Source organism: Tiliqua scincoides, chromosome 3 (assembly GCF_035046505.1).
Source record: "Tiliqua scincoides isolate rTilSci1 chromosome 3, rTilSci1.hap2, whole genome shotgun sequence".
Taxonomy (NCBI): domain Eukaryota; kingdom Metazoa; phylum Chordata; class Lepidosauria; order Squamata; family Scincidae; genus Tiliqua; species Tiliqua scincoides.
Window position 1 is genome coordinate 26,561,377 of NC_089823.1, and position 27,744 is coordinate 26,589,120.

A 27,744-nucleotide genomic window follows, 5' to 3' on the forward strand; every position below is an offset into this window, starting at 1 on the left:
TTAAGAATGATCTTTTGCAGTGGGTATTAAATGGAATTCAGAATTCACAAAATAGCAGAAAGTTATACCACAACATACCACTGTTCCATTCAAAATATGCAGAACAGAAAGGTGCCAACCAAAATCTGAATACTCACTTTCTAAATAAAATTATTGTGGCTGCAGAGGATGGAGTGAAAGCCAATCTTCCATTCTTTAGTCCCAGAAAACACAAAATACTACAATCAATAGTTTTTAACTACAATCAAGGAATTTTCTATACAATTAATAAGAACCAGCTGTAGCTCATCTGGCTACAAATCATATCACCTTCTTCAAAACCTACTGTTCAAAACCACACCCACCCACAGTCTATAATACACTCAGTATTGTTCTCTAATTGAAAAATAAAACCTAGTTTACCCACCAGCCTAATTAGCCATCTTAATTTGGGCATTTAATTTAAGAAACTGCAGAAATTCAGCAGGTCTAGTTATTTAATTACTGTTTGACTGTAACATGCCTGCAGATTTGGCGAAGATTGAGAGGTAGATGTAGAACTGATTGTTTTAAATTGCTTCCAAGCTTACAGTTAAGAATTCCTATTTTCTCTAAACTGAGAACTATAGTACCTGGGGAGAGACACTATGGCTACTGTTTTCTCCATTTTGTAAATTGCCAAATGGAAGGGGTTGGGGCATCTTCCCTACAAGGCACCTTCCTTAAAGCAAGGAGGGGGGTTGCCTTCATGCATTGATTGTGGGCTTCCCCAGAAGAAACCTAGACTAGATGACTTTTAGCCTGATTCAGAATGGTTCTTTTTCAATATATGCATATATTATTTTTTCAGTTACATATTCATAACAATCACTTATAAAATCACACACATTTTAAGAACATTTTATAAGCTTCAAGATATTTCTCTACTCTTAACACAAAGCATTAAGAGATGAACTGAAATAATCACTTTTAATGAGTTCCTCTAAGCACTACCGTAAAGCTGTATTTTAAAAAATCTCTATAGCTGTGGTTACACTGTTCTTTCAGTTTTGACAGTGTACTTAACAAAGCTTGACACACTTTTACAATAACCCTTGAACTAACCTCAACTTACATAAAATCAGAAGGTCTAAGCTAATACTATCCAAGATATTTTTATCAGGTCTCAGAGAAGCAGCAGCATAAATCCTTTCAATTCTTAAAGCTCTTTTCAGGATCATCCCTAGGTGGAGCAGCCACTCTAACACAATTTCAAACAGTTTATTTCAGTCCATTTTTAATGTGTTCTTCACAACAATGAACCTATGAAGTTAAAAACTGTCAAGAAAACTGCATAAAATACACTAGTTGAAATATACATGCAAAGATGCAACTTTGACCTACATTTGCCAAATTTTTATTCTCCCATTGTTTTTATACCTTATCCCCTTCAATTTCACACTTGCTGGTATTTAAGCACTCTTTAGGCAATTCCTCAGAAAAATAGAAATGCAGAAAGCTGCCTTATACTGAGTCTGGTCTGCAGTCCATCTAGAGGCGTAGTCTGCTCACAGTGGCTCTCCAGGGTTTCAGTCAAGGGCTCACGCAGCTGAACCTGGAGATGCTCAAGACTGAACCTGGGAACTTGTGTGCAAATTATGTGCTTTACCACTGAGCTACTGCCCCTCCCCACAAATCTTTGAAGTTATAGCTATGAAATTATTCATTCCATTTGCACTCAAATTTTACCAGAGAGTGCTCAGGCATGTAAGATTTCCTTGCTACAGAAGGTACTCCCAAGTCATGTGCTCCTCTTCCCCTACTACACTCGGTTTTAAGTACATAAGAGCAGAGCTGCTGGATTGGAAAAAAGGCCTATCTGTCTAGCATCTTGTTAACTACAGTGGCCAACTAGATGCCTCTGGGAAGTCCACAATTTTGGGAAGATGACAATAACCCTCTTCTGCTATTGCACCCCAGCAACTCGTATTCAGAGGCCTGCTGCCTCTGACCCTGGAGACACCAAACAGATACCATGACTGGCAGTGGTGGAGAATAGTACCAACTCTGCAGCTGTCATTTGCTTGATTCAGTTGTTCAGAAATTTTGTAGAACCTTAAACTGTAGAAGCTACAATTACGTAGGAGGGTAGGAGAATATGCGCAATGATATGCACTTAAGGAAGATGAACATATTAAATGATGATGAAAACAATCTACAGATTCCAGAATGACAGCTTTTAAGAATGAATAATGAACAAACAGCATTATCCTAATGCATGACCACTCAGAAGTAAATCTCAATTCAACAGGACTCCTGACCAGAAATCTGACGGGGACCTTGAAATGAGGAAACAGATCAGGGAGGTGACAAGGAGGGACAGGGTTGTAATCATGGGGGACTTCAATTATCCTCATATTGACTGGGTCAATTTGTGTTCTGGTCACGATAAGGAAACCGGATTTCTTGACGTGCTAAATGACTGTGGCTTAGATCAGCTAGTCACGGAGCCCACCAGAGGACAGGTGACTCTGGATTTAATATTGTGTGGTACGCAGGACCTGGTTAGAGATGTAAACGTTACTGAGCCACTGGGGAACAGTGATCATGCTGCGATCCGTTTTGACGTGCACGTTGGGGGAAGAATACCAGGCAAATCTCTAACAAAAACCCTTGACTTCCGACGGGCGGACTTCCCTCAAATGAGGAGACTGGTTAGAAGGAGGTTGAAAGGGAGGGTAAAAAGAGTCCAATCTCTCCAGAGTGCATGGAGGCTGCTTAAAACAACAGTAATAGAGGCCCAGCAGAGGTGTATACCGCAAAGAAAGAAGGGTTCCACTAAATCCAGGAGGGTGCCCGCATGGCTAACCAGCCAAGTTAGAGAGGCTGTGAAGGGCAAGGAAGCTTCCTTCCGTAAATGGAAGTCTTGCCCTAATGAGGAGAATAAAAAGGAACATAAACTGTGGCAAAAGAAATGTAAGAAGGTGATACGGGAGGCCAAGTAAGACTATGAGGAACGCAAGGCCAGCAACATTAAGGGGAATAATAAAAGCTTCTTCAAATATGTTAGAAGCAGGAAACCCACCAGAGAAGCGGTTGGCCCTCCCTCTGGAGGGAGGGAAAGGGGAGATAACTTAGAAATGGCAGAGAAATTAAATGAGTTCTTTGCATCTGTCTTCACGGCAGAAGACCTCGGGCAGATACTACTGCCCGAACGGCCCCTCCTAACCGAGGAGTTAAGTCAGATAAAGGTTAAAAGAGAAGATGTTTCAGACCTCATTGATAAATTAAAGATCAATAAGTCACCGGGCCCTGATGGCATCCACCCAAGGGTTATTAAGGAATTGAAGAATGAAGTTGCAGACCTCTTGACTAAGGTATGCAACTTGTCCCTCAAAACGGCCATGGGGGTCAGAAGATTGGAGGATAGCAAATGTCACGCCTATTTTTAAAAAGGGAAAGAGGGGGGACCCGGGAAACTATAGGCCGGTCAGCCTAACATCCATACCGGGTAAGATGGTGGAATGCCTCATCAAAGATAAGATCTCAAAACACATAGACGAACAGGCCTTGCTGAGGGAGAATCAGCATGGCTTCTGTAAGGGTAAGTCTTGCCTCACAAACCTTATAGAATTCTTTGAAACAGTCAACAGGCATGTGGATGCGGGAGAACCCGTGGACATTATATATCTGGACTTTCAGAAGGCGTTTGACACGGTCCCTCACCATAGGCTATTGAAAAAACTCCACAGTCAGGGAATTAGAGGACAGGTCCTCTCGTGGATTGAGAACTGGTTGGAGGCCAGGAAGCAGAGAGTGGGTGTCAATGGGCAATTTTCACAATGGAGAGAGGTGAAAAGCGGTGTGCCCCAAGGATCTGTCCTGGGACCAGTGCTTTTCAACCTCTTCATAAATGACCTGGAGACAGGGTTGAGCAGTGAAGTGGCTAAGTTTGCAGATGACACCAAACTTTTCCGTGTGGTAAAGACCAGAAGTGATTGTGAGGAACTCCAGAAGGATCTCTCCAGACTCGCAGAATGGGCAGCAAAATGGCAGATGCGCTTCAATGTCAGTAAGTGTAAAGTCATGCACATTGGGGCAAAAAATCAAAACTTTAGATATAGGCTGATGGGTTCTGAGCTGTCTGTGACAGATCAGGAGAGAGATCTTGGGGTGGTGGTGGACAGGTCGATGAAAGTGTTGACCCAATGTGCGGCGGCAGTGAAGAAGGCCAATTCTATGCTTGGGATCATTAGGAAGGGTACTGAGAACAAAACGGCTAGTATTATAATGCCGTTGTACAAATCTATGGTAAGGCCACACCTGGAGTATTGTGTCCAGTTCTGGTCGCCGCATCTCAAAAAAGACATAGTGGAAATGGAAAAGGTGCAAAAGAGAGCGACTAAGATGATTACGGGGCTGGGGCACCTTCCTTATGAGGAAAGGCTACGGTGTTTGGGCCTCTTCAGCCTAGAAAAGAGACGCTTGAGGGGGGACATGATTGAGACATACAAAATTATGCAGGGAATGGACAGAGTGGATAGGGAGATGCTCTTTACACTCTCACATAATACCAGAACCAGGGGACATCCACTAAAATTGAGTGTTGGGCGGGTTAGGATAGACAAAAGAAAATATTTCTTTACTCAGCGTGTGGTCGGTCTGTGGAACTCCTTGCCACAGGATGTGGTGCTGGCGTCTAGCCTAGACACCTTTAAAAGGGGATTGGACGAGTTTCTGGAGGAAAAATCCATTATGGGGTACAAGCCATGATGTGTATGCGCAACCTCCTGATTTTAGAAATGGGTTAAGTCAGAATGCCAGATGTAGGGGAGGGCACCAGGATGAGGTCTCTTGTTATCTGGTGTGCTCCCAGGGGCATTTGGTGGGCCGCTGTGAGATACAGGAAGCTGGACTAGATGGGCCTATGGCCTGATCCAGTGGGGCTGTTCTTATGTTCTTATGACTAACTCACAAGTGTGTGTAGGATTTTAGCCTAAGAAAACTACAGTACTGTATTAAAATTGACTACTGATGACAAACTCTTCCATAATAGTACCTATGTTTTTAGCACCTCATCTTACACTTTAAGCATCTCTCAGATTAATAAACCTGTATATCAAACCACTGCTAATAATGTTTCCCTCCAATTTCATCTTCCCATTTACAAATGAGTGAAAAAAGTCACATTCTACCTGTAGACATGTTTCTATTACAAATATAACCATGCTTTCTGTGGTGTGGGGCAAGGAGGATGGCAGCTTGCTTTCAGTAGCTGGAAGCATGGGTACATGGGAAAAAAATTTTCTCTTTTCATACCCATACATGTGCAGGCACCATAATGACCATTGAAAACTTCAAACTGGTGCAAAAACTCAATTCTTGAAGATTCATTGTCTTAATCTTGAGCAATATCCTTTGCTACAACAACACAACACCACACACTTGGTATGTCTGGAATTTCACTTGCGACAACTGAGGTATGTTAAATGAAATGAAATTGGCTGAGAGCTATTTACACCAATCATTTTAGCAATTTTTTTAGATAGATTGATAAAAGTCAATCACTGAAGAAGATAATCAAATGCAACTGAAAAAGTAAAGCTTTCAACACACCAAGGATATGTTCTAGATATTTTTAGATAAATTATAAGGAAACTAACACTAAACTTCATTTTAAATGATGAGGTGTTATATGTACAAACTATTATATGGAGAAACTATTATATTAGTGGAGTATGGACTCTGCTTTACTTCAGAAATTCTGTGCCACTGTTTTTATCCTTGTCCGAAACCCTGTAATGTTTAAGAACTGTTCTAACTCATGCTTTGCAAAGATACTGTCTCAGCACACTTCCATCACAAGATAAAAGCATTTGCTATTTATAATAGCAATTCCTGCTGAATGGGATGCCTAGTAACACTTTTCCACCACTACAGGTACTGACTATATTGAAATTATTCATTGGATGATGGAAATGCAAGCTGCTAAAATTCCAAGCTACAAAGGAACAGCCTATAGCTCTCAGAAGAGATCAATTTAAGCACAAAATGTGAAATCAGATCTTCTACTTCCAATATGAACCTCTGCAGTAAGGAGGATGATAATTCAAATTAGAAGAGACTCTGGAAATAATTCCTCTGTATCTCATAGTGTCTCTTTCCAGTTGGAAATTCACATAATGTCCTTTAAATATATGTACAGTATAACAATAGCTAGTTGCAAAAACTCAGCAAAATTGGATCAAAACAAAAAAGAATAAGTCAAGAATCCAGGAAGTCAAACTCCTATACAAAGGCTATTTGTAGCTACCATTTCAAAGATCAAACTAGCCATCCAAATGTTTATTTAAAGATAAGTGGCCTACCCCACCCTGAAGGCTCAGAGCAACAAAAACAACTCAACAAAAAATAATAATGATTAGATTTTACTGAGAGTGTATTACTAACCACACCAAAGAATATATCTACCCAAAGTTTTCACTGATTTGAAATCTGTGCAACCTGAGGTACTTTACTTTGCCTGGCTCACACCCACAGCTTTTGGCAATATGAATTATTGAAGGTATCCTTAAAATGCAAGTTCATTAATTTTCTATTTGTTCAAGCCTAAACAGATATTAGAAGGAAGTTTGAAACATTACTGCAAGTGCTGAATTGCTCCCACAACCCTTCTCAAAAGAATAAGAATTGTCTAATAAAACAATCTGAATTTTGAATCAAATCAAAATATATTTTCTCTGTCCTTTTCATTCCAATTCTTGACAAAATCACTTTGAGCAAAAGGTGCATAAAGCCATTATAATGTTATCTTTGTCATTAAAATATTTGTGTGTTTCAACGCAAAAATAAATGTAGCATTACCTCCTTCTAGTCCACCCACCAAGCCACCCACCAAGGGTTCTGAGTACCTGTACAGGTATTCCAGTCATGCTTTATATAAGTGTGTCTAATTAGACTTTCAAGGCTTTAGTTCATGTTTGATGTTGTCATCTGGCTCAGCACAACAGGAAAACTGTAATTTTCTACACATACAGAAGAATCATCCTAGCTAATTCTGAGTACAGAAATAATTCACAGATCTGGGCTTGTTTGTTCGCAAGAACACCTGTAGGTGGTACCCTCTCACACCTACATTTTCAGCTCTTTTTGTCTAGATTTCAAAAGGTGTTCAGCTTGCTAGACCACTGATGTGACACTTTACTATTACAGAGCATCCAATATTGGCTCAAAAAGAGCCTACCTGGGAAAGTATTGATTGTTCTTAGGGGGGGGGAAAGGGCCAAGAACTGGTTTGTATAAAAAAAATTGGCCTTATGGGACTTATGCAAATATTAACTCTTCCACTGGAGCCAAGTAGAAAAAAGGATAAAGAGACAGAGGAAGGAAAGTGGCAAGATTTAAGCTCATTCAAAGGAACAGCTGACTTAAAGAAGCAATACCACTGAAACATTATTCGAATTTAACACATTTTAAAAGTTACACAGTGAAACAGGATTTTAAAAAAGAATTCCACTACAGTAGAAGAGAAAAATGATTCTCCTCTCAAGTCTACCTTGCTATAAGGGTACTTTGGTCTCCCACTGTATTCCTGAAAATAAAGCAAAGCACAAACTTACCATATCAGATGGGACAGTGCTGGACATTTTGATATTAATCTGAAGGTGTCAAATAACAAAATAAGATAAATTTTCAAAAGCCAGCCAAGAGAATACAGCAAAAAAAAAAAAAAAAAAAAGATCTTCCAGTCAACCAATCTTTGGTGTGCGCCTGAAGTTCTTCTTTCTTTCCCACCAAAAAAGAGCTATACCAAGGAAATTATACAACTGAGGGGTGAAAAAAATCCAAGAGGAACTGGTGTTAAAAGGCTTGATCAGAGAGGAAACACTAAGGAAACCAGAGATGGCAGCAGATCTCTGTCAGCAGCAGCAAGCAACACCAGTGGTGCCAGGTAGACCAAGCTGAAATAGACAAGGGCAAGAATTGTGTGCGGGCTTCTTTTTCCCCCCTCCTTGCTTGCTCTTCCTCTTCAGCCCTAGACCAATAATGAAGGGTGAGGATGATTCAGAGGATAGTTTTGTGCCGGAGTCACCTCCTCATTAAAACCCGCGACAGGCACTCAGTCAGAGAAGTGAAGCCACCTTCCTTCCTGCGGATCCAAAGTTGTTGCTCTTCCTCTTCAGCACTAGGCAATAACAAAGGGCAACGATGATTCAGAGGACAGTTCTGCGCCCAAATCACAGCCTCATTAAAATGAGGCACTCAGAGAAGTGAAGTGACCCTCCTGCCTGCCTGCCTTCCTTCCGTGAATCCTTAGCTGTTGCTCTACTCTTCAGCACTAGATCAATAATGAAGGGAGAGGATGATCCCGAGGATAGTGGTGTGCCTGACTCACCTCCTCATTAAAACGAGGAGCAGGAATTCAGTCAGGGAAGCAAAGTGACCCTCCTGCCTGCCTTCTGTGGATCCAAAGTTGTTGCTCTTCCTCTTCAGCACTACAGTAATGAACGGATGATTCAGAGGACAGTTCTGTGCCCGGGTCACCTCCTCATGAGGACGATGGAGGTACTCAGTCAGAGCAGCGAAGCGACCCTCCTGCCTTCCTTCTGCGACCGAAGCCTGGTGGCTTGGCTTAGTCTCTTCCTCTGGAGTGCCAGCCTGGTGTCTCCGCTCCGGGAGCCTTTCCTAAGAGTGCTTTATGACGTGGAGCCAAAAAGGGGGGAGGGGTTGAATGGGCACACACAGAGAAGCAGACCCTCCCCCCTCAAACTGCAGCAGCAGCAGCTCAAGGGGGGATTTAAACTGCAGTCGCCTCGAGGAGCAGCAGCAGCGGCGCCGCCTGCTGCCTCAGGGCTCTGCGACCATCGCTGCCCCCTCAGCCTCTTCCTCCCTCCTCCTCAGGGGCTCCCAGGCGGAAGCCCCTCGAGCCTGAGGCGGGGGCTGCCTGCCTCTGCCTGCGCTCCCTCAGAGGCCGGGCGGCGCAGCAGCTTCCCCTCAGCGCGAGCCGTCCTCTCCGCGCCCTCCTCCGCCGCTCCCGCAGCCGCCTCTTGTCATCTTCCCCTCAAACCAACATGGCGTCTGCGCCGAGCTCAGGAAAAGGGGGCACGGCGGGGGAGAGACGCGGTCCCGACACCCCGCCCACCTCCCTCTTTGGCTCCGCCCCGCTCTGTTGCGGCGACGCGTCCGGCGGAGGCTCCTCCCACCCGTCGCCCGCATGGCATCATGGGGATGGTAGTCCCGAGCGCGCAGGCCCTGCAGGCCGGGGACTGTGTGACGTGGCGGTGACGTCATCGCTGCTCTTGCACGGTGTTTGGGGGTTTCCTAGCTACATGGCCTGGGGGGGCAGGAAGTTCCTCCTTCTCCTTGCCCAGGTGAGCCCAGTCTGGACCTCTGGCAGCCCAGTCCTAGCCACACTTTCCTGGGAGTAAACCCCATTGACTATAATGGGGCTTACTTCTGAGTAGGCACCCCTAGGGTGATGTTGTCAGGCTCCAGTTCTATCCGCATTTTTCTGGGAGTAAGCCCCATTGACTCTGATGGGATTTACTTCTGACTAGACATGCATAGGATGGGGCTCTAAGACTACAATCCTATCCACACTTTCCTGGGAGTAAGCCCCATTGACTATAATGGGGTGTTACCCTGCACGTGCCCGATCTCGGAGACTAAGCAGGGTTAGGCCTGGCTAGTACTTGGATGGGAGACCGCCTGGGAATACCGGATGCATAGTCTTTTGAGACTGAAGGTTGCCAACCAATCACCTCTGAGTAGACATGCATAGGATGGGGCTGTGGGTTTCCCAGCGACAGAGCACCAAAGCAAAGAGAGGGAGCACACACAGCTCAGCAGCTGCTTCTTGCAAACCTGTTGACACTGGCCCAGCAGGGCGAGTCAGAGTAGAGTGCTGCGTGGGTATCTGCCCCCTCTGAGTTCTGAGATACTGCAGTGACTTGATTACTTCCCTGGACTTATTTGTCCTTCCTCCCCATGGCTCAACAATACGTGTTGGGTTTTGTGCTTTGTTCTGTTTTTGTCTCAGTTTTAATGTTAAAATTAATGTTTCAATTGATTTGTTTGATGCTTTTCTTTCTACCTGATGTGATACTTTGCACATTGATTATGGAGAAATTAAATGAGTTCTTTGCATCTGTCTTCATGGCAGAAGACCTCCGGCAGATACCGCTGCCCGAACGGACCCTCCTGACCGAGGAATCAAGTCAGATAGAGGTGAAAAGAGAAGATGTTTCAGACCTCATTGATAAATTAAAGATCAATAAGTCACCGGACCCTGATGGCATCCACCCAAGAGTTATTAAGGAATTGAAGAATGAAGTTGCTGATCTCTTGACTAAGATATGCAACTTGTCCCTCAAAACGGCCACGGTGCCAGAAGATTGGAGGATAGCAAATGTCACGCCTATCTTTAAAAAGGGGAAAAGGGGGGACCCGGGAAACTATAGGCCGGTCAGCCTAGCATCCATACCGGGTGAGATGGTGGAATGCCTCATCAAAGATAGAATCTCAAAACACATAGACGAACAGGCCTTGCTGAGGGAGAATCAGCATGGCTTCTGTAAGGGTAAGTCTTGCCTCACGAACCTTATAGAATTCTTTGAAAAGGTCAACAGGCATGTGGATGTGGGAGAACCCATAGACATTATATATCTGGACTTTCAGAAGGCGTTCCACACGGTCCCTCACCAAGGCTACTGAAAAAACTCCAGTCAGGGTATTAGAGGACAGGTCCCCTAATGGATTGAGAACTGGTTGAAGGCCAGGAAACAGAGAGTGGGTGTCAATGGGCAATTTTCACAATGGAGAGAAGTGAAAAGCGGTGTGCCCCAAGGATCTGTCCTGGGACCGGTGCTTTTCAACCTCTTCATAAATGACCTGGAGACAGGGGTGAGCAGTGAAGTGGCTAAGTTTGCAGATGACACCAAACTTTTCTGAGTGGTGAAGACCAGAAGTAATTTTGAGGAGCTCCAGAAGGATCTGGCAGAATGGGCAGCAAAATGGCAGATGTGCTTCAATGTCAGTAAGTGTTAGGTCATGCACATTGGGGCAAAAAAAACTTTACATATAGGCCAGGGGTCCGCAACCTTAAACATTCAAAGAGCCATTTGGACCCGTTTTCCAGAGAAAAGGAAACCTCGGGAGCCACAAAACCCTTTTGACATCTAAAATGAAGATAACACTGCATATATAGTTTTTTTACCTTTAGGCTATGTATAAAAAAATTATAGTGTGTTGCATTGTTGAAATGAATGAACTGCTACAGAGAAAACTATATGTAACATATTTTAATGTTACAAGATCACCATAATCTTAAATTTAGAATTACATATAAAAAACGAAAGAGCTAAAATAAAATACATTTAAATTAAATACTAATTTATTTTCCCAGGGCCTGCCCTAGCCAATTTGGTGCTATAGGCAAGACTTGGGCTGGTGCCCTCCCTAGAAGAAAATCCTGACCAACAGTAAATAGTCATCTTTGTGTCTTTTCCACAGTAATGTAAAAGAGGTACAATGAAATACAAAATCTAATGACTAGTATTTTTCAATACAATAAAGAGATTTATAGTTATTACTCCCCCTTGTATGTCCCAATTTATAATGCACTCCCCTCTTGTATATGCAACTTTTATAATGCGCTCCCCTCTTACAGGTCCCATTTTTATAATGTAGCCCCTTCTTGTAGGTCCCTTGTAGGTGCTGGGGCACCTTCCTTACGAGGAAAGGCTACGGCGTTTGGGCCTCTTCAGCCTAGAAAAGAGGTGCCTGAGGGAGGTCATGATTTACAAAATTATGCAGGGGATGGACAGAGTGGATACAGAGATGCTCTTTACACTCTCACATAACACCAGAACCAGGGGACATCCTCTGCCTGTCTCCTCAGAAGTCAGTCCCAGTAGAGTCAACGGGGCTTCCTCCCAGGGATGCCTGGACAGGAGTGCAGCTTGAGAACAGCTCCCCTCCCTGTCTCCTCAGAAGTCAGCCCCAGTAGAGTCAACGGGGCTTCCTCCCAGGGAAGTGTGGACAGGAGTGCAGCTCACCTCACTCCTTCCTGCCCATCACCTCAGCAGTGCTGCCTCTCCCGCGCTTCTCCAACCAGCCTGACCTCTTCCATTCAGCCCCCTGGCCACTGCAGGGCAAAGGAAGGAAGAGCCCAAGGAAGAGGCTTCCCCCCCCCCCGCACCTGCTCGCAGTGGGGCGGGGAGAGCAGGTCCAGGAGAGCGCCTATGCCCCTGCCTGCCTGCTGAGGAAGGAGCTGCTGTGCCCACGGGGGGCGCTTTGCAGGGAAGGAGGGAAGGAGCTTGCAGGGAAGGAGCTGCAGAGAAGGAGGGAAGGAGCTGCAGCTTTGCAGGGAAGGAGCTGCAGGGAAGGAGGGAAGGAGCTGCAGCTTTGCAGGGAAGGAGCTGCACGGAAGGAGGGAAGGAGCTGCAGCTTTGCAGGGAAGGAGCTGCAGGGAAAGAGGGAAGGAGCTACAGCTTTGCAGGGAAGGAGCTGCAGGGAAAGAGGGAAGGAGCTACAGCTTTGCAGGGAAGGAGCTGCAGGGAAGGAGCTGCAGCTTCGCAGGGAAGGAGCTGCAGGGAAGGAGCTGCAGGGAAAGAGGGAAGGAGCTGCAGGGAAGGAGGGAAGGAGCTGCAGCTTTGCAGGGAAGGAGCTGCAGGGAAGGAGCTGCAGCTTTGCAGGGAAGGAGCTGCAGGGAAGGAGCTGCAGCTTTGCAGGGAAGGAGCTGCAGGGAAGGAGCTGCAGCTTTGCAGGGAAGGAGCTGCAGGGAAGGAGCTGCAGCTTTGCAGGGAAGGAGCTGCAGGGAAAGAGGGAAGGAGCTGCAGCTTTGCAGGGAAGGAGCTGCAGGGAAGGAGCTGCAGCTTTGCAGGAAAGGAGCTGCAGGGAAAGAGGGAAGGAGCTGCAGCTTTGCAGGGAAGGAGCTGCAGGGAAGGAGGGAAGGAGCTGCAGGGAAAGAGGGAAGGAGCTGCAGGGAAGGAGCTGCAGCTTTGCAGGGAGGAGCGGCGCCCCCCCGCACTCACCAGCAGCCAGCGCCCACAGGAGTGAGGCGCCCTCAGGGCTGGGCTGGCTGGGCGGTGGCCGAAGGGAAGGCGCCCGCTTCCAGCCCGCACTGGGGAGCCGCATCAGAGGACTGAAAGAGCCGCATGCGGCTCCAAAAACACAGGTTGCCGACCCCAGATATAGGCTGATGGGTTCTGAGCTGTCTGTGACAGACCAGGAGAGAGATCTTGGGGTGGTGGTGGACATGTCGATGAAAGTGTCGACTCAATGTGTGGCGGCAGTAAAGAAGGCCAATTCTATGCTTGGGATTATTAGAAAAGGTATTGAGAACAAAACGGCTAATATTATAATGCCGTTGTACAAATCGATGGTAAGGCCGCACCTGGAGTATTGTGTCCAGTTCTGGTCACCGCATCTCAAAAAAGACAGTGGAAATGGAAAAGGTGCAAAAGAGAGCAGCTAAGATGATTACTGGGCTGGGGCACCATCCTTATGAGGAAACACTACGGCGTTTGGGCCTCTTCAGCCTAGAAAAGAGGCACCTGAGCGGGGACATGATTGAGACATACAAAATTATGCAGGGGATGGACAGAGTGGATAGAGAGATGCTCTTTACACTCTCACATAACACCAGAACCGGGGACATCCACTAAAATTGAGTGTTGGGTTAGAACAGACAAAAGAAAATATTTCTTTACTCAGCGTGTGGTTGGTCTGTGGAACTCCTTGCCACAGGATGTGGTGATGGCGTCTGGCCTGGATGCCTTTAAAAGGGGATTGGACAAGTTTCTGGAGGAAAAATCCATTACAGATTACAAGCCATTATGTGTATGTGCAACCTCCTTACTTTAGAAATGGGCTATGTCAGAATGCCAATGCAAGGGAGGGCACCAGTATGCAGGTCTCTTGTTATGTGGTGTGCTCCCTGGGGCATTTGGTGGGCCGCTGTGAGGTACAGGAAGCTGGACTAGATGGGCCTATGGCCTGATCCAGTGGGGCTGTTCTTATGTTCTTATGAGCTTTATAAGAACATGAGAAGAGCCCTGCTGGATCAGGCCAAAGGCCCATAGAGTTCGGCTTCCGCTCTCTCACAGTGGCCCACCAGATGCCTCAGGGAGCACACAAGACAACCTGCATCCTGGTCTCAACATTACATCATTGTATCATTACAAACCTTGCATCTGGCATTCTAAGGTAGCCTCCTTCTAAAACTAGGAGGTTGCGTGTTCCCATCATGGTGTAAGCTGTGATGGACTTTTCCTCCAGAAATTTGTCCAGTCCCTTTTTAAAGCTATCCAGACCAACATTCCGTGGCAAGGAGTTCCACAGGCTAATCACACACTGGGTAAAGAAATATTTTCTTATGTCTGTCCTAACTCTCCCAACACTCAGTTTTAGTGGATGTCCGCTTGTTCTGTTGTTGTGTGAGAGGGAAAAGAACATCCCCTATCCATGTTTTTCATCCCCTGCATAATTTTGTAGGTCTCAATCATGTCCCCCCTCAGGTACCTTTTTTCTAAACTGAAAGCACCTGGACATTTGCTTTGACATGGAAAAGGCAGGAAATAAATAAATACCTTAGCTTGCTGCCTCTCTAAGTGGTGCAATGACTGCGAGTGCCCTCTCAAGACAGTAGTCCTTGCCATGCTGCCTAGAAGGGAGAGCAGTCTCTGTTTGCTTTCTCTCTCACATACATTCTCTGTAGGTGGTACTGTGGTTGGGATTGGGCCCAGCACTGCCAATCCTCTTCACCTCTGCACTGTCCCAAGGAAGAGGGCAGGTGAAGAAGAGGGGGCTGCTATGACAGTCAGGAGCCACCTAATTAACTCAGGGCCCAATCCTATTCAATTTTCCAGTGCCGGTGCTGCTGTGCCAATGGGGTATGCACTGCTTCCTGTGTTGGGGAGGCAGTCACAGAGGCCTCCTCAAGGTATGGAAACATTTGTTCCCTTACCTTGGGACTGCATTGCAGCTGTACCAGTGCAGCTGTTGGATAGGATTGGGCCCTCAGTCACTTGTGTCTCTCCTCCCCCCACACACCTCTGAGCAGCACAATAGGTAGTCCCTGCAGTGCAGTGGATCGCAACCATGGCACCATCATCCAGAGTAAGAGAACACAGGTAAGTTAGGAGAAGAGGGGACTGTTCCTTGCCTCTGCCACCTGTCCTCTCTCTTTAGGTGGTGTCAAGTGTGACCCATTGAGAGAGAATGCATATTTGAGAGTGGAGATGGGAACTTCGTGCTGTCACTGCAGTGGTAGCCACTGCTCTCCTGTTCCTGGATAGCGTGACCAGGTGCAGCCTACCATGAGGTGACCTGATGGGACTTGCATAACGGTGGGTGGTGAGAGGAGTGGCAGATTCAGGTGCCCTTCACCCCAAGTTTGCTACCACATCCCTTCAGTCCACCATGGACGCAAGCTGCATTGAACTGCTTCCCATTCACTTGAGCAGCCTCCTTACAATGCTCCTCACATGGTTTTCACAAACCTGGAAGTGCCACACATTCGGTTTTATGTATCAGGCCTGTGCACACAAAAGAACCTTGTGAGGAACATGGTAAGGGGCTTTTTTCCACTGTGTACTGTGGCAGAGGTGGTGACCATGACAGCTTTGGGCAGCACTGAAGGTCACACTTCCCCTGAAGGTGACAGGTACCATGCCACTCTGAGGACAAGCAAGCAGAGGTAGTAGCCAAGGAACAACTGCTTGCCATTGCTCATTCACCTGAGCAGGGCCACAGGAATGACTGCACCTGCTGTGCCCAGTTGAAGGAGTCCAGTAAGCAAGCCGATGAGAAATCAGGACAGCTGTCTTTATGTACTCTTTATGTACTCTAGCTCTTTGGATACAGCATGGCAAGAGCTACCATGCCACCCAGAAACAACAGTTCCAATCTTCTCCCTTATTATAGTTTTTGATGGTGGGTGGGTGAAAAATTCAGAAGAGGCAAAGGCCGCTTCCTTCTCTCTCTTCCATGGCACCACTGCAGTTGTTACTGGGCCCAGCAGAGCTATTTTCTTAGGGCTGCCTGGCACTACTTCTCCAGCAAGCCTAATTCCAACTGCCAGCACCATCTACAGCAGGGGTCGGCAACCTACAGCCCACAGGCCAGATCTGGCCCACCATCCAAAGTCATCCAGTGTGCAAGGAACTCAGCTTGGGAAACTTGACACCAAATTTGCCATGCACCAAACAAGGAACAACAGAGCCACCTGCCCAGGCACCTGCGGCAAATTGGGTGGGAAGCTTTGAGCCCAATCCTCTGCATGTCTACTCAGAAGTAAGTCTCATTAATGTCAACTGGGCTTACTTCCAGCTAAGCGTGAATAGGATTTTAGCCTCAGCCTCCCAAGCTGAGCTCCACATAGCCAAACTTTTGTGAACTCAAGAACTTGAACATTTGGGGATGATGTGATGATGTCAATGCTAAACATCTCTAGTCCCTTTCCCATAAAGGATGCTAGAGGGAAGAGAAAGGTGAGTGAATGAGGGGAGGCAGTGACTGCTTCTTGCTACTGTCACTCACTTGCTCACCCACTTGGACTGGCAAGTGGGTTGGCAATAGCAAGAACACTTGAATGTGCTCTCTAGGCATTGATGCTGGAGCCGAAGGGCAGAGGAGAGTGCTCTGAAGGAAGGCAAGCAGTGATGGTAGCAAAAAGCAGCCAGCCACATCTGTCCTCCAGTGAGAGAGAGAGAGAGAGCGAGAGCGCACTGATGAGCTAGATCCACACTGTGAGATTTTAGTTTTTCCTAATGCACTTATTTCTCTATTTTGGCTTTTGGATATTTTGGTCTGCTGAGTGATACAGTATCACTTCCCCTTCTCAGTTCAGAACATCTTTTGTTCTGATTTAGATAGTTTTGATTCCAGAGAGAGCACACCAGAGTCATAAATTATCTTTGTAATTTTCTCTCCTTCAGGGCTGGGGCTAAATGATCAAAAAATCCTATGTAGCATTACCAGCCAAATGGGATCCCAGCACAGTCTGAGACTGCAATGATTAAAGGAAAGAAAATTGTGGGACAATTGTCTTGCATTTTGGCATCTAGAGTGGCAGTGTGGTGCCTCTGTAGGCCTCAGATTTGGATCCACTAGTTGCTGGAACCAGTCAGCACTGTGGATGCATGTTTGGAGATAAAAATGGTCACATGCTAAAAGTCAAACTACACATACATTATGTTGGAAATGGAGCTATTCTTGCCATATTTCTTTACACTCCTCCTACAGATCTGACTGAATGAACGCATTTATAAATTTTGTTTAATTGGCCAAGGGTCATATGATACATGGGAACCATTTTCTGTTGTTCAGTAAACTCTTTGCAACCATTAGGCCATGGCCCACATGTAATCAGACAATAGTTTAGTGTTTTCTAGGATATGGGAACACCATAGTTTTCATTCTGTTACATATATTACTGTAGATACCGTGCACAATCAACAAAGACTTCCCAACGATGAATGTTGTTACTATATGAAACACTGAATAAACCTTTTCTCCTTTACTGAATACTCTGCTTCTTTTTTTTTGTTAGAGGAGAAGAAATCCTGAAAACAGAATGATGTGGAGATAAGTCATATAAATATAAAGAAGTTTTATTAAAGAAACTGTAATTATACCATTGTTGCCAACACGCTTTAACTACACTGATGGCCCAATCCTAGCTGGGTATTACACTGCCAGAATTCACATTCTGGCAGATGAAAGCCCTTTAGGGCAGTACAAAAGCCAGGCTGCTGTCACATACTTTGAGGTCACTGCCGCAAATGGTGAGAGGTTCAACACATGCACCGACTGCTTGCAGAGGCTCCACCGCTCTAGGTAAGTCAGCTGAGGGGCATGTCATGGGCAGAGAGGAGGAAGAATGGGATGGATCCCAGTGGCAAGAGCCTGTGCCAGGATACAGTCCCCTCTTTTCTAAACTGCAATGCCCCTTTTCTTGGACTTATGCTAGCTATATGGCTGGCATGGATCTGAGGAGACCCATAGGCCACCATGAGAACTATGCAGAGCTAAGTGGATTATATTTTACTTACCTCCGGCAGGCCTCCTGATAACCCCACCATCACCACCATGGTTGGATGCAGCACATGCTCTGTCAGCACAGCAGCATTGTTGATAATGGTGGAGGAAAGGATTGGAGCCCAACAGCCCAATCCTGAGCTTCCTGGCACCTTTGGGAGCAGCGGTGCCAAAGCAGCTACTGCTGTATAAAGCAGGCATGGAATGTAGCTGGAGGTCTTCTGGGGGAAGGAGACTTTTGTCCCCTTTCCCCAGGAAAGCCCCAACCCGCACAATGGGGTTTCTCAAGTCTGCACTGGCTATTTTGTTGGCATAGAATTGAGAGACTCGGAGGTCAGGATCTGACAGAGCACAGCTCCGCCAATCCTGGCCCCCCCCCCGCCCCAGTTTCTCCTGCCCTCATTCCGCCCTCCCTCCACCCCCCACCCCCGAGGCTATACAGCCACCCAGTTGGTGAACTTAGCAGTGGCACATCTTCTTCCTGAAGGCACAGTGCCCGGCACCTGACTCGGACAGGCCCAGCACTGGCGCTCCTTAGTTGCCGGGTGCAATAAATGTGCTTTATGGCATGTTTCTGTCTGATCTGGTCCAGAGATAGATGCCTTCTGTTGCAGTTCCAAAGGACTGCTTCAGCAGGATAGCGAAGAAAATTCCAAACGAGGTTGGCGCAAGAACACAGCCCTGCTTCACTCCGCTTCGGATGTCAAAGGGGTCTGATGTGGAGCCATCAAAGACTACAGTGCCCTTCATGTCCTTGCGGAAAGACCTGATGATGCTGAGGAGCCTGGGTGGACATCCGATCTTGGGGAGAATCTTGAAGAGGCAGTCCCTGCTGACCAGGTCGAAAGCCTTCGTGAGATCTATGAAGGCTATAAAGAGTGGCTGTCGTCGTTCCCTGCATTTCTCCTGCAGTTGTCTAAGGGAGAATACCATATCAGTGGTGGACCTGTTGGCTCGGAATCCACGCTGTGATTCTGGATAGACACTCTCTGTAAGTACCTGGAGCCTCTTTAGTGCAACTCGGGCAAACAGCTTTCCTACAACGCTAAGGAGAGAGATGCCGCAGTAGTTATTGCAGTCGCCCCTGTCGCCTTTGTTCTTGTACAGTGTGACAATGTTTGCATCCCTCATGTCCCGAGGTACCCCACTTTCTCTCCAGCAGAGCCAGAGGATTTCATGCAGCTCAGTGGCGATGATCTCGTTGCAGCACTTTAGGACCTCAGCAGGGATGCTGTCTTTCCCAGGTGCCTTGGTAGAGGCAAGGGAGTCCAGGGCCACGTTAAATTCTTCTAGGGTTGGTTCACTGTCAAGCTCCTCCAGCACAGGCAGGCACTTGATGTTGTTCAGTGCTTCTTCAGTAACTACATTTTCTCTGGAATACAGCTCAGAGTAGTGCTGCACGCAGTGTTCCATCTGCTGCACCCGGTCCTGGATGACCTCGCCTGTGGCAGACTTCAGAGGGGCGAATCTGTGTCGGACCTAGGGCCTGCTTGATATCATCATACATCCCCTTGATGTTGCCTCTCCAGGCTGAGAGCAAAGTCCAAAGTCCAGCTGAAATGTCTTCGTGACTTCCTCTTTGCTGCTGTCGATGCTGCTGTCACCACCCACTCTGCCAAAGATCTCCAGCAGCTCATGAATTGTTTTAGCAAGGCCTGCCAAGACTTTGAACTGACAATCAACCTGAAGAAAACACAGGTCATGGTTCAGGATGTGGACTCACCTCCTTGCATTACAATCTATGCGCATGAACTGGAGGTTGTCCATGACTTTGTGTACCTTGGCTCAACGATCTCTGACACTCTTTCTCTCGATACTGAGCTAGACAAATGCATCGGTAAAGCAGCTACCACGTTTTCCAGACTCACAAAGAGAGTCTGGTCCAACAAGAAGCTGACGGACCATACCAAGATCCAGGTCTACAAAGCTTGCGTCTTGAGTACACTTCTGTAATGCAGCGAGTCATGAACTCTTTGCTCACAACAGGAGAGGAAACTGAGCGCTTTCCACATGCGCTGCCTCCGACGCATCCTCGGCATCACCTGGCAGGACAAAGTTCCAAACAACACAGTCCTGGAACGAGCTGGAATCCCTAGCATGTATGCACTGCTGAAACAGAGACGCCTGCATTGGCTTGGTCATGTCGTGAGAATGGGCAATGGCCGGATCCCAAAGGATCTCCTGTATGGAGAACTCATGCAGGGAAAGCACCCTACAGGTAGATCACAGCTGCGATACAAGGATATCTGCAAGAGGGATCTGAAGGCCTTAGGAATGGACCTCAGCAGATGGGAAACCTTGGCCTCTGAGCATCCCACTTGGAGGCAGGCTGTGCAGCATGGCCTCTCCCAGTTTGAAGAGACACTTGCCCAACAGACTGAGGCAAAGAGGCAAAGAAGGAAGGCCCACAGCCAGGGAGACACACCAGGGACAGACTGCACTTCCCAGTGTGGAAGGGTTTGTCACTCCCGAATCGGCCTTTTCAGCCACACTAGACGCTGTGCCAGAACCCCCATTCAGAGTGCGATACCATAATCTTTCGAGACTGAAGGTTGCCAACAACTGGCATGTTTACAGCACCCATTGCTGGTGCTAGGGCACAGTGCTAGTGCTGGCCAAGTTCAAAATTGGGGCCTAAATTCCCAATTTATGTCTTGGTTCAATTCTGGAGGTTTGTCTGCACGTCAGAATGGGCATAAGTCAGTTTGGCACTATCATGCCTGCACAAAAGCAGAAGGACAGGTGGGTTGAACCTACACAAAAGGGCCGACACAACCATCCTTAACTCAGAGACCCAGTGTATTCTATTAGATTTCTATTCAAGGCCACATTATTGATGCAATACAGAAACCACATGTAATTCAGTGCTTTGTATTTATGTATACAGTTGTCTTATGGGTACAGTACATTAGTCACTTAAGCCACACAGGATGCATTAAAAAAAAAACCTGGGAAACATCTAATTGCTATAAAATCAGCAGGTAGTCAGCAGGTAGTCTCTGAAATATTTAATTATCTTGGATTTTTTAAAAATAATATTTGAGCTGGCTAGGATTTCTAACAACCCTTAATAATAGCATCCCATCTCTATAATTTATTCTTAAAGCATAGTTATGAGTTACATTGATTCAAAATTAAACAAAAGATTTATTCTATGTGCATCTGCTTATATCAGCATTCTCTTCTCACTGATAGTATATCTGAATGTTGCAGAGACTACTCCCACACACCATTTAATGAGAAACATTGGCATAAATATTTGTTGATACCGAATGCCTGAACTGAATCTTTTATTAGGCTGCACATGTGTTTGTTTGTTTTTTAAAATGATAACAGGACTCCTGTGTTTGTAAGGTTGTAGCGTTTATGATTCCTTTGCTTGACAAGCTATTGCTAAAGTTATGTTCTAACTCTGTCATTTAATGCAAATGAAATTAGAAATTCCTACAAAGGAAATGCAGTGAATAGTAACCTGCATAGAGTTTAGGAAATAGTTGATGTGGATTAGATTTTCCTTGTGGCAGGAGTAACAGAAAGGTCATTCCATGAATGGTGCACAGTGCAAGCAGGCCTTGGATGTTCCTGCATATGCAAGTTCTGCATATGTTGCTGCATCTGCAGAGTAGTCAGGACCCACATATGTCCCACACCTGAACTTGATGAAATGTCCTCAGAGGAGGATGTGAAGCAGGCCTCTACTGGTGGCACCAACACAGACTGGTACTAAGTGGAGGCAATTCAATTTGCACTGAGAAATAGCTCAAGTCTGCTACTCCTGAAAATGCCCCACCTCAGAGGTTGCAGAGTCAGAGCATACAATACCCCTCAACTGGGCACATATCCAGCTCCAGAGCCTCCAACACCTCAGCCAATGCCCTAACACAGTGGTTCCCAAACTGTGAACTGCAGTTTCCCTGGGAGCTGCAGAAACCAGCAAGGGGAGCAGCGGAAACCCCACTAAAAACCCCACCACCCTAAACAATGTATAGGCTTGTAGCTCTAATGAGGAGCCATGTCCAATGACCCAGTAGGTCAAGGGAAGAGATGGGCAAATCCAGCACAGCTTGACTCAAGTCATGAATCTCCGCCCTCTTTAACTCAACCCAAAAACTAGTCCTAATGGGCAGACATTCCGAGTCGCCCAGAGTGTTTTGGGGACTCTGAAAGACTCGAATCCTGAGTCTTTTCCTTAAAAAGTCAGCCGTGGCTCTGTAGAAAAAAACAGAGCTGCTGCCGGAGTGTGTGTGTGTGTGTGTTGGAGTTCTCTTTAAACACTCCCTTGATGTCCCCATCCCATCCGTAAACAAGGTGGGAGGGCTGGGACAGACTGTATGAGAGCAGAGACAGAAGCAGCAAAAGGGAGGAGGATCATGCACGGCAGCTGGGAGGCTTACCAGTATGACCCACTCTTCTGCAGTTCTATTCAGAAGTAATCCCACTGCAGCTGGTCATACAAGGAACCGGCTTGAACCGTTTCACCGGCTGGAACCATGCAGTGAGTTTTTCCTGGATGGCTAGTAACCGCCTCTCCCCTCACCTTCTCCCTTCCCTTGTACAGGGAAAAATTTTCATCCAATGATCTTCAGTTCCTTTAGAGATGGACAAGAGAGCCTGCTCCCGCCTCCCTCTCCCTCCTGCTTGATGCAAAACCAAAACATTAACCCTTCCCTGCCTCTGGCTAGAACTTCCCTGCTGCTTGCCCAGTCTGAATGATGGCCTAACAAGGTCTTTCATGCTGCACAAAAGTAAACAAGCAAACCCAGTCACAGTCAGACGCATCTACACACATAGGGACTCATTTCTGAGTCAGTGGTCTCAGACTCAAGTCAGTGTTGGAGTCATTGACACACCTCACTTGTTTTTGTGACTTGGACTTGAATCACCTGACTTGAGTTTCCATCCCTAGTCAAGGGAGCCACTGTTTGAAAATGTTTGGGAACCACTGCCCTAGTGAACAGGGATGACAGTGGCCCACACCAAAACTGAGATCCAGCGATGCAGCACCCATTTGGCAGTTTGAGACTACCCATTTCTCAGTCTTAAAGCACATTACTATGCATGCATTCTCAAAAATACCATATGTATTCATATACATGTGTGTAGCTAGGAATTTCTGGCCTTGATTGAGTTAAGCTGTCCTTCCAGGAGGGCAGAAAGGTTTAACTGCACCCCAATTAGAGAGATTCCTGAAGGGACAAAAGGCATGATAGGGTGTAGGTAGCACCCATGCTGAGGTCCTTGGTGGGAGAGACATCCAGAAGAAGGAGTCTGAAAAGACTGACCTAGTGGCCTGGCCACTGAGCAGTTAAGCTTAGTTTATTATTCTAGCATACTTGAGCTTGCACATAAGATGTGCAAGATGGGGATGTACACCCCCCCCCCCAAATGTATGCCTAGGTGGGGAGCCTAAATTTGCAAGACCTTAGAATAGTGGCTCCCAAACTTCTTTGACTGGCAGCCCCCCTGACCTACTGGGCCATTGGCTATGACTTCCCGTTAACAGCCCAATCCTGTGCTCCTGTGGCACGTGGCTGCGGTGGCACCAAAAACGGCGGCTGCTGCTACATCCAGCACACCCATGGAAGCCGCAGGCGGCACCTCAGGAGACTGGGACTTTCATCCCCTTCTCCCGGGTAAGGGAAGTAGCCCCGCAATGGGGCTACTCCATTCACCACCAATCAAAAGATTGCCGGTGAGGGAAGAGCATTCATGTAGGGCGCCAAGCCCCACACGAATGCTCTGAATTCGGTGGAGCTCTGCTCCACCTTACCCACCTTCCTCCCTCCTTACTCCTCCCCACTCCCTCCCCAAGCGCACCTCCTCTCCGCTCCCTCCCCACCCTCTTACCACCTTCCCCCTAGAACACTTCCTCCCTGCCTCTCCCCCACCCCACTTACCAGTCGGCCAGCGCTGGGCTAGCACAGGTGCTCACCCAGCGGTAAGCCTTGCAAACGTGCCTTATGGCATTTGTGATAGTGCACGCTGGCAGTAAGGTGGAGTGTCAAGCCCAGGATTGGGCTCTAAGGCTACAATCCTATGCATTGTATAGGGCAGTAAGTTTTTCCTGAGGATTCTGCCGCTCCCCCGGCTGTTTTCCACAGCTTCCTGGGGAGCCACAGCTCACAGTTTGGTAGCCACTGCCTTAGAAGAAGATGACCCGCAGTGCTACAGGCTTCCATTCTAATCCATGGCCCTAATCCAATCCTGATTAAAGGGAACTGTGCCTCACCCCCTCCAGGGCAAAGTTCTCGTTGACTCTCAGCAATGTTTGGTAAGGAAGTTATCAAAGCGGAGTTAGGAGAGACTGTGCACATTTTGGAAAGTGAGGTCCTTGGCAACAGCTTGGTCAGCTCAGCCTTCTGCTGGGCATGGGACCATGACCAGCATCCAGCCTAGATGACCCCTGAGTCTACCTCTGCATTCTGGGCTGCATGAGACATTGTCTTCTGGGGAATTCGCAAACTTGCACATGCAAATAGCTTTCACCCACAATATGGAACTAGTAGCTGAAAGTAAAATATATTTTATGAAGTTCTTGCACTTAACAGGAAGCAGTGCCTAAAGGGTTCTTAAAGGGCCTAAGCCATTTTTGCTCAACGTGAGGTTAATTTAAGATGGTAAGTCTTCCTGCCAGATACTGTAAAGGATATGAGAAAATTAACCAGCAAAACTTCTTTCTCACACTCTTCACCCCTCTAGATTTCAGCAACAAAGCAACACTATAAAAATTTCTTCCTTTGGTTCCACTGCTACTGCTGATTGAAGGCACCCAGATATTTAATCTAAATCTTAGAACAAACAGGTGTTCATGTATAGGATAAGAGAAAAATAGATTTGCTAATTTTTATTTGCACAATAATAGAGAGGAAACTGCTTATTTGAACCAAGCAGTTACATGACCTTTCATACACTCATTTTAGTGTGTTTGTAAGTTGCTCAAAGGTTGGGTCTGAGTGCAGGGTGGGCCCAGGACCTTCTGTCCAATACTGCCTCCCCTCTTACTTGGTGAGGTGCCACCCTCTGCTCCTCTCATTCCCTAGATTGAAAAAGGAAGGGGGGGTGGAGTGGAAAAGGAAGCATGGGTGCTCTAGCTCACCAATCTCCTCCACACTTCCTCTTCTGTTCCGCTCCTGGCTTTCTTTTCCAGTACAGGAGTGGGAAGAGAAGGAACAGAAGAGGAAGTGGGCAACCTGTGCAAAACTGCTACCTGTGGTGACTGCCTCACATTTGGCAGCATGAAGTGCAAAAATGTTATTGGATCAAACAGGTCTGATACAGATACAAGGGTTCTGTATCTGTAACAACTTCATAAAAGTTCTGGATTTTAAACAATATCTCATCTTATTCTACTCTCCATAAGCTTGCCTTCCATTTGACATCTTCCTCACTGAGTGGTGATAACAACAACACAGTTTATAGGTAGAGTCCTTTTCTACAATGCTTGGATTTTATTAGTGGCCTTCTTCAAGTATTATGAATGACTCTTACCTTTCCTCTTAAAAAATCCATCAGCAGATGTTTGCTTCTTCATCTAGGATTTGAGGGAAACATCTGATCAGTTCTCTGCATTACTGCTTGAACAGCCTCCTCCTCCCCAGAAGATTAATGCTTCTCACAGTTCTTATTAAGCAGCTAGCTTTATAATGCATGTGTCTTTTCAATAGAAGCTGCTTTTCAATTTTCAGAACTCTTAACAAGTAATCCTTTGGCATCAGGTAATATTTTGTTTGCTAACACACACACATTAAGAACATAAGAACATAAGAACAGCCCCACTGGATCAGGCCATAGGCCCATCTAGTCCAGCTTCCTGTATCTCACAGCGGCCCACCAAATGCCCCAGGGAGCACACCAGATAACAAGAGACCTCATCCTGGTGCTCTCCCCTACATCTGGCATTCTGACTTAACCCATTCCTAAAATCAGGAGGTTGCGCATACACATCATGGCTTGTACCCCATAATGGATTTTTCCTCCAGAAACTCATCCAATCCCCTTTTAAAGGCGTCTAGGCTAGACGCCAGCACCACATCCTGTGGCAAGGAATTCCACAGACCGACCACGCGCTGAGTAAAGAAATATTTTCTTTTGTCTGTCCTAACCCGCCCAACACTCAATTTTAGTGGATGTCCCCTGGTTCTGGTATTATGTGAGAGTGTAAAGAGCATCTCCCTATCCACTCTGTCCATCCCCTGCATAATTTTGTATGTCTCAATCATGTCCCCCCTCAAGCGTCTCTTTTCTAGGCTGAAGAGGCCCAAACGCCGTAGCCTTTCCTCATAAGGAAGGTGCCCCAGCCCCGTAATCATCTTAGTCGCTCTCTTTTGCACCTTTTCCATTTCCACTATGTCTTTTTTGAGATGCGGCGACCAGAACTGGACACAATACTCCAGGTGTGGCCTTACCATAGATTTGTACAACGGCATTATAATACTAACCGTTTTGTTCTCAATACCCTTCCTAATGATCCCAAGCATAGAATTGGCCTTCTTCACTGCCGCCGCACATTGGGTCGACACTTTCATCGACCTGTCCACCACCACCCCAAGATCTCTCTCCTGATCTGTCACAGACAGCTCAGAACCCATCAGCCTATATCTAAAGTTTTGATTTTTTGCCCCAATGTGCATGACTTTACACTTACTGACATTGAAGCGCATCTGCCATTTTGCTGCCCATTCTGCCAGTCTGGAGAGATCCTTTTGGAGCTCCTCACAATCACTTCTGGTCTTTACCACTCGGAAAAGTTTGGTGTCGTCTGCAAACTTAGCCACTTCACTGCTCAACCCTGTCTCCAGGTCATTTATGAAGAGGTTGAAAAGCACCGGTCCCAGGACAGATCCTTGGGGCACACCGCTTTTCACCTCTCTCCATTGTGAAAATTGCCCATTGACACCCACTCTCTGCTTCCTGGCCTCCAACCAGTTCTCAATCCATGAGAGGACCTGTCCTCTAATTCCCTGACTGTGGAGTTTTTTCAGTAGCCTTTGGTGAGGGACCGTGTCAAACGCCTTCTGAAAGTCCAGATATATAATGTCCACGGGTTCTCCCGCATCCACATGCCTGTTGACCTTTTCAAAGAATTCTATAAGGTTGGTGAGGCAAGACTTACCCTTACAGAAGCCATGCTGACTCTCCCTCAGCAAGGCCTGTTCGTCTATGTGTTTTGAGATCCTATCTTTGATGAGGCATTCCACCATCTTACCCGGTATAGATGTTAGGCTGACCGGCCTATAGTTTCCCGGGTCCCCCCTCTTTCCCTTTTTAAAAATAGGCGTGACATTTGCTATCCTCCAATCTTCTGGTACCGTGGCCGTTTTGAGGGACAAGTTGCATACCTTAGTCAAGAGATCTGCAACTTCATTCTTCAATTCCTTAATAACCCTTGGGTGTATGCCATCAGGGCCCGGTGACTTATTGATCTTTAATTTATCAATGAGGTCTGAAACATCTTCTCTTTTAACCTCTATCTGACTTAACTCCTCGGTTAGGAGGGGCCGTTCGGGCAGCGGTATCTGCCCGAGGTCTTCTGCCGTGAAGACAGATGCAAAGAACTCATTTAATTTCTCTGCCATCTCTAAGTCTCCTTTTATCTCCCCTTTCCCTCCCTCACCATCCAGAGGGCCAACCGCTTCTCTGGCGGGTTTCCTGCTTCTAACATATTTGAAGAAGCTTTTATTATTCCCCTTAATGTTGCCGGCCATGCGTTCCTCATAGTCTCGCTTGGCCTCCCCTATCACCTTC

At 46.6% G+C, this 27,744-nt stretch overlaps 1 protein-coding gene across 1 annotated transcript in view; it reads right to left on the reverse strand.

Moving 5' to 3' along the window:
• The window catches only part of UBL3 (ubiquitin like 3), a 48,274-nt gene extending 39,201 nt beyond the window's left edge, over positions 1-9,073 (reverse strand). Inside the window, exon 1 of the mRNA XM_066620357.1 lies at positions 7,578-9,073. Within this exon, the coding sequence (XP_066476454.1) occupies positions 7,578-7,604 (27 nt within the window). The 5' untranslated portion in view covers positions 7,605-9,073. The remainder of the gene's footprint in view (positions 1-7,577) is intronic.
• Positions 9,074-27,744: the final 18,671 nt, after the last annotated feature.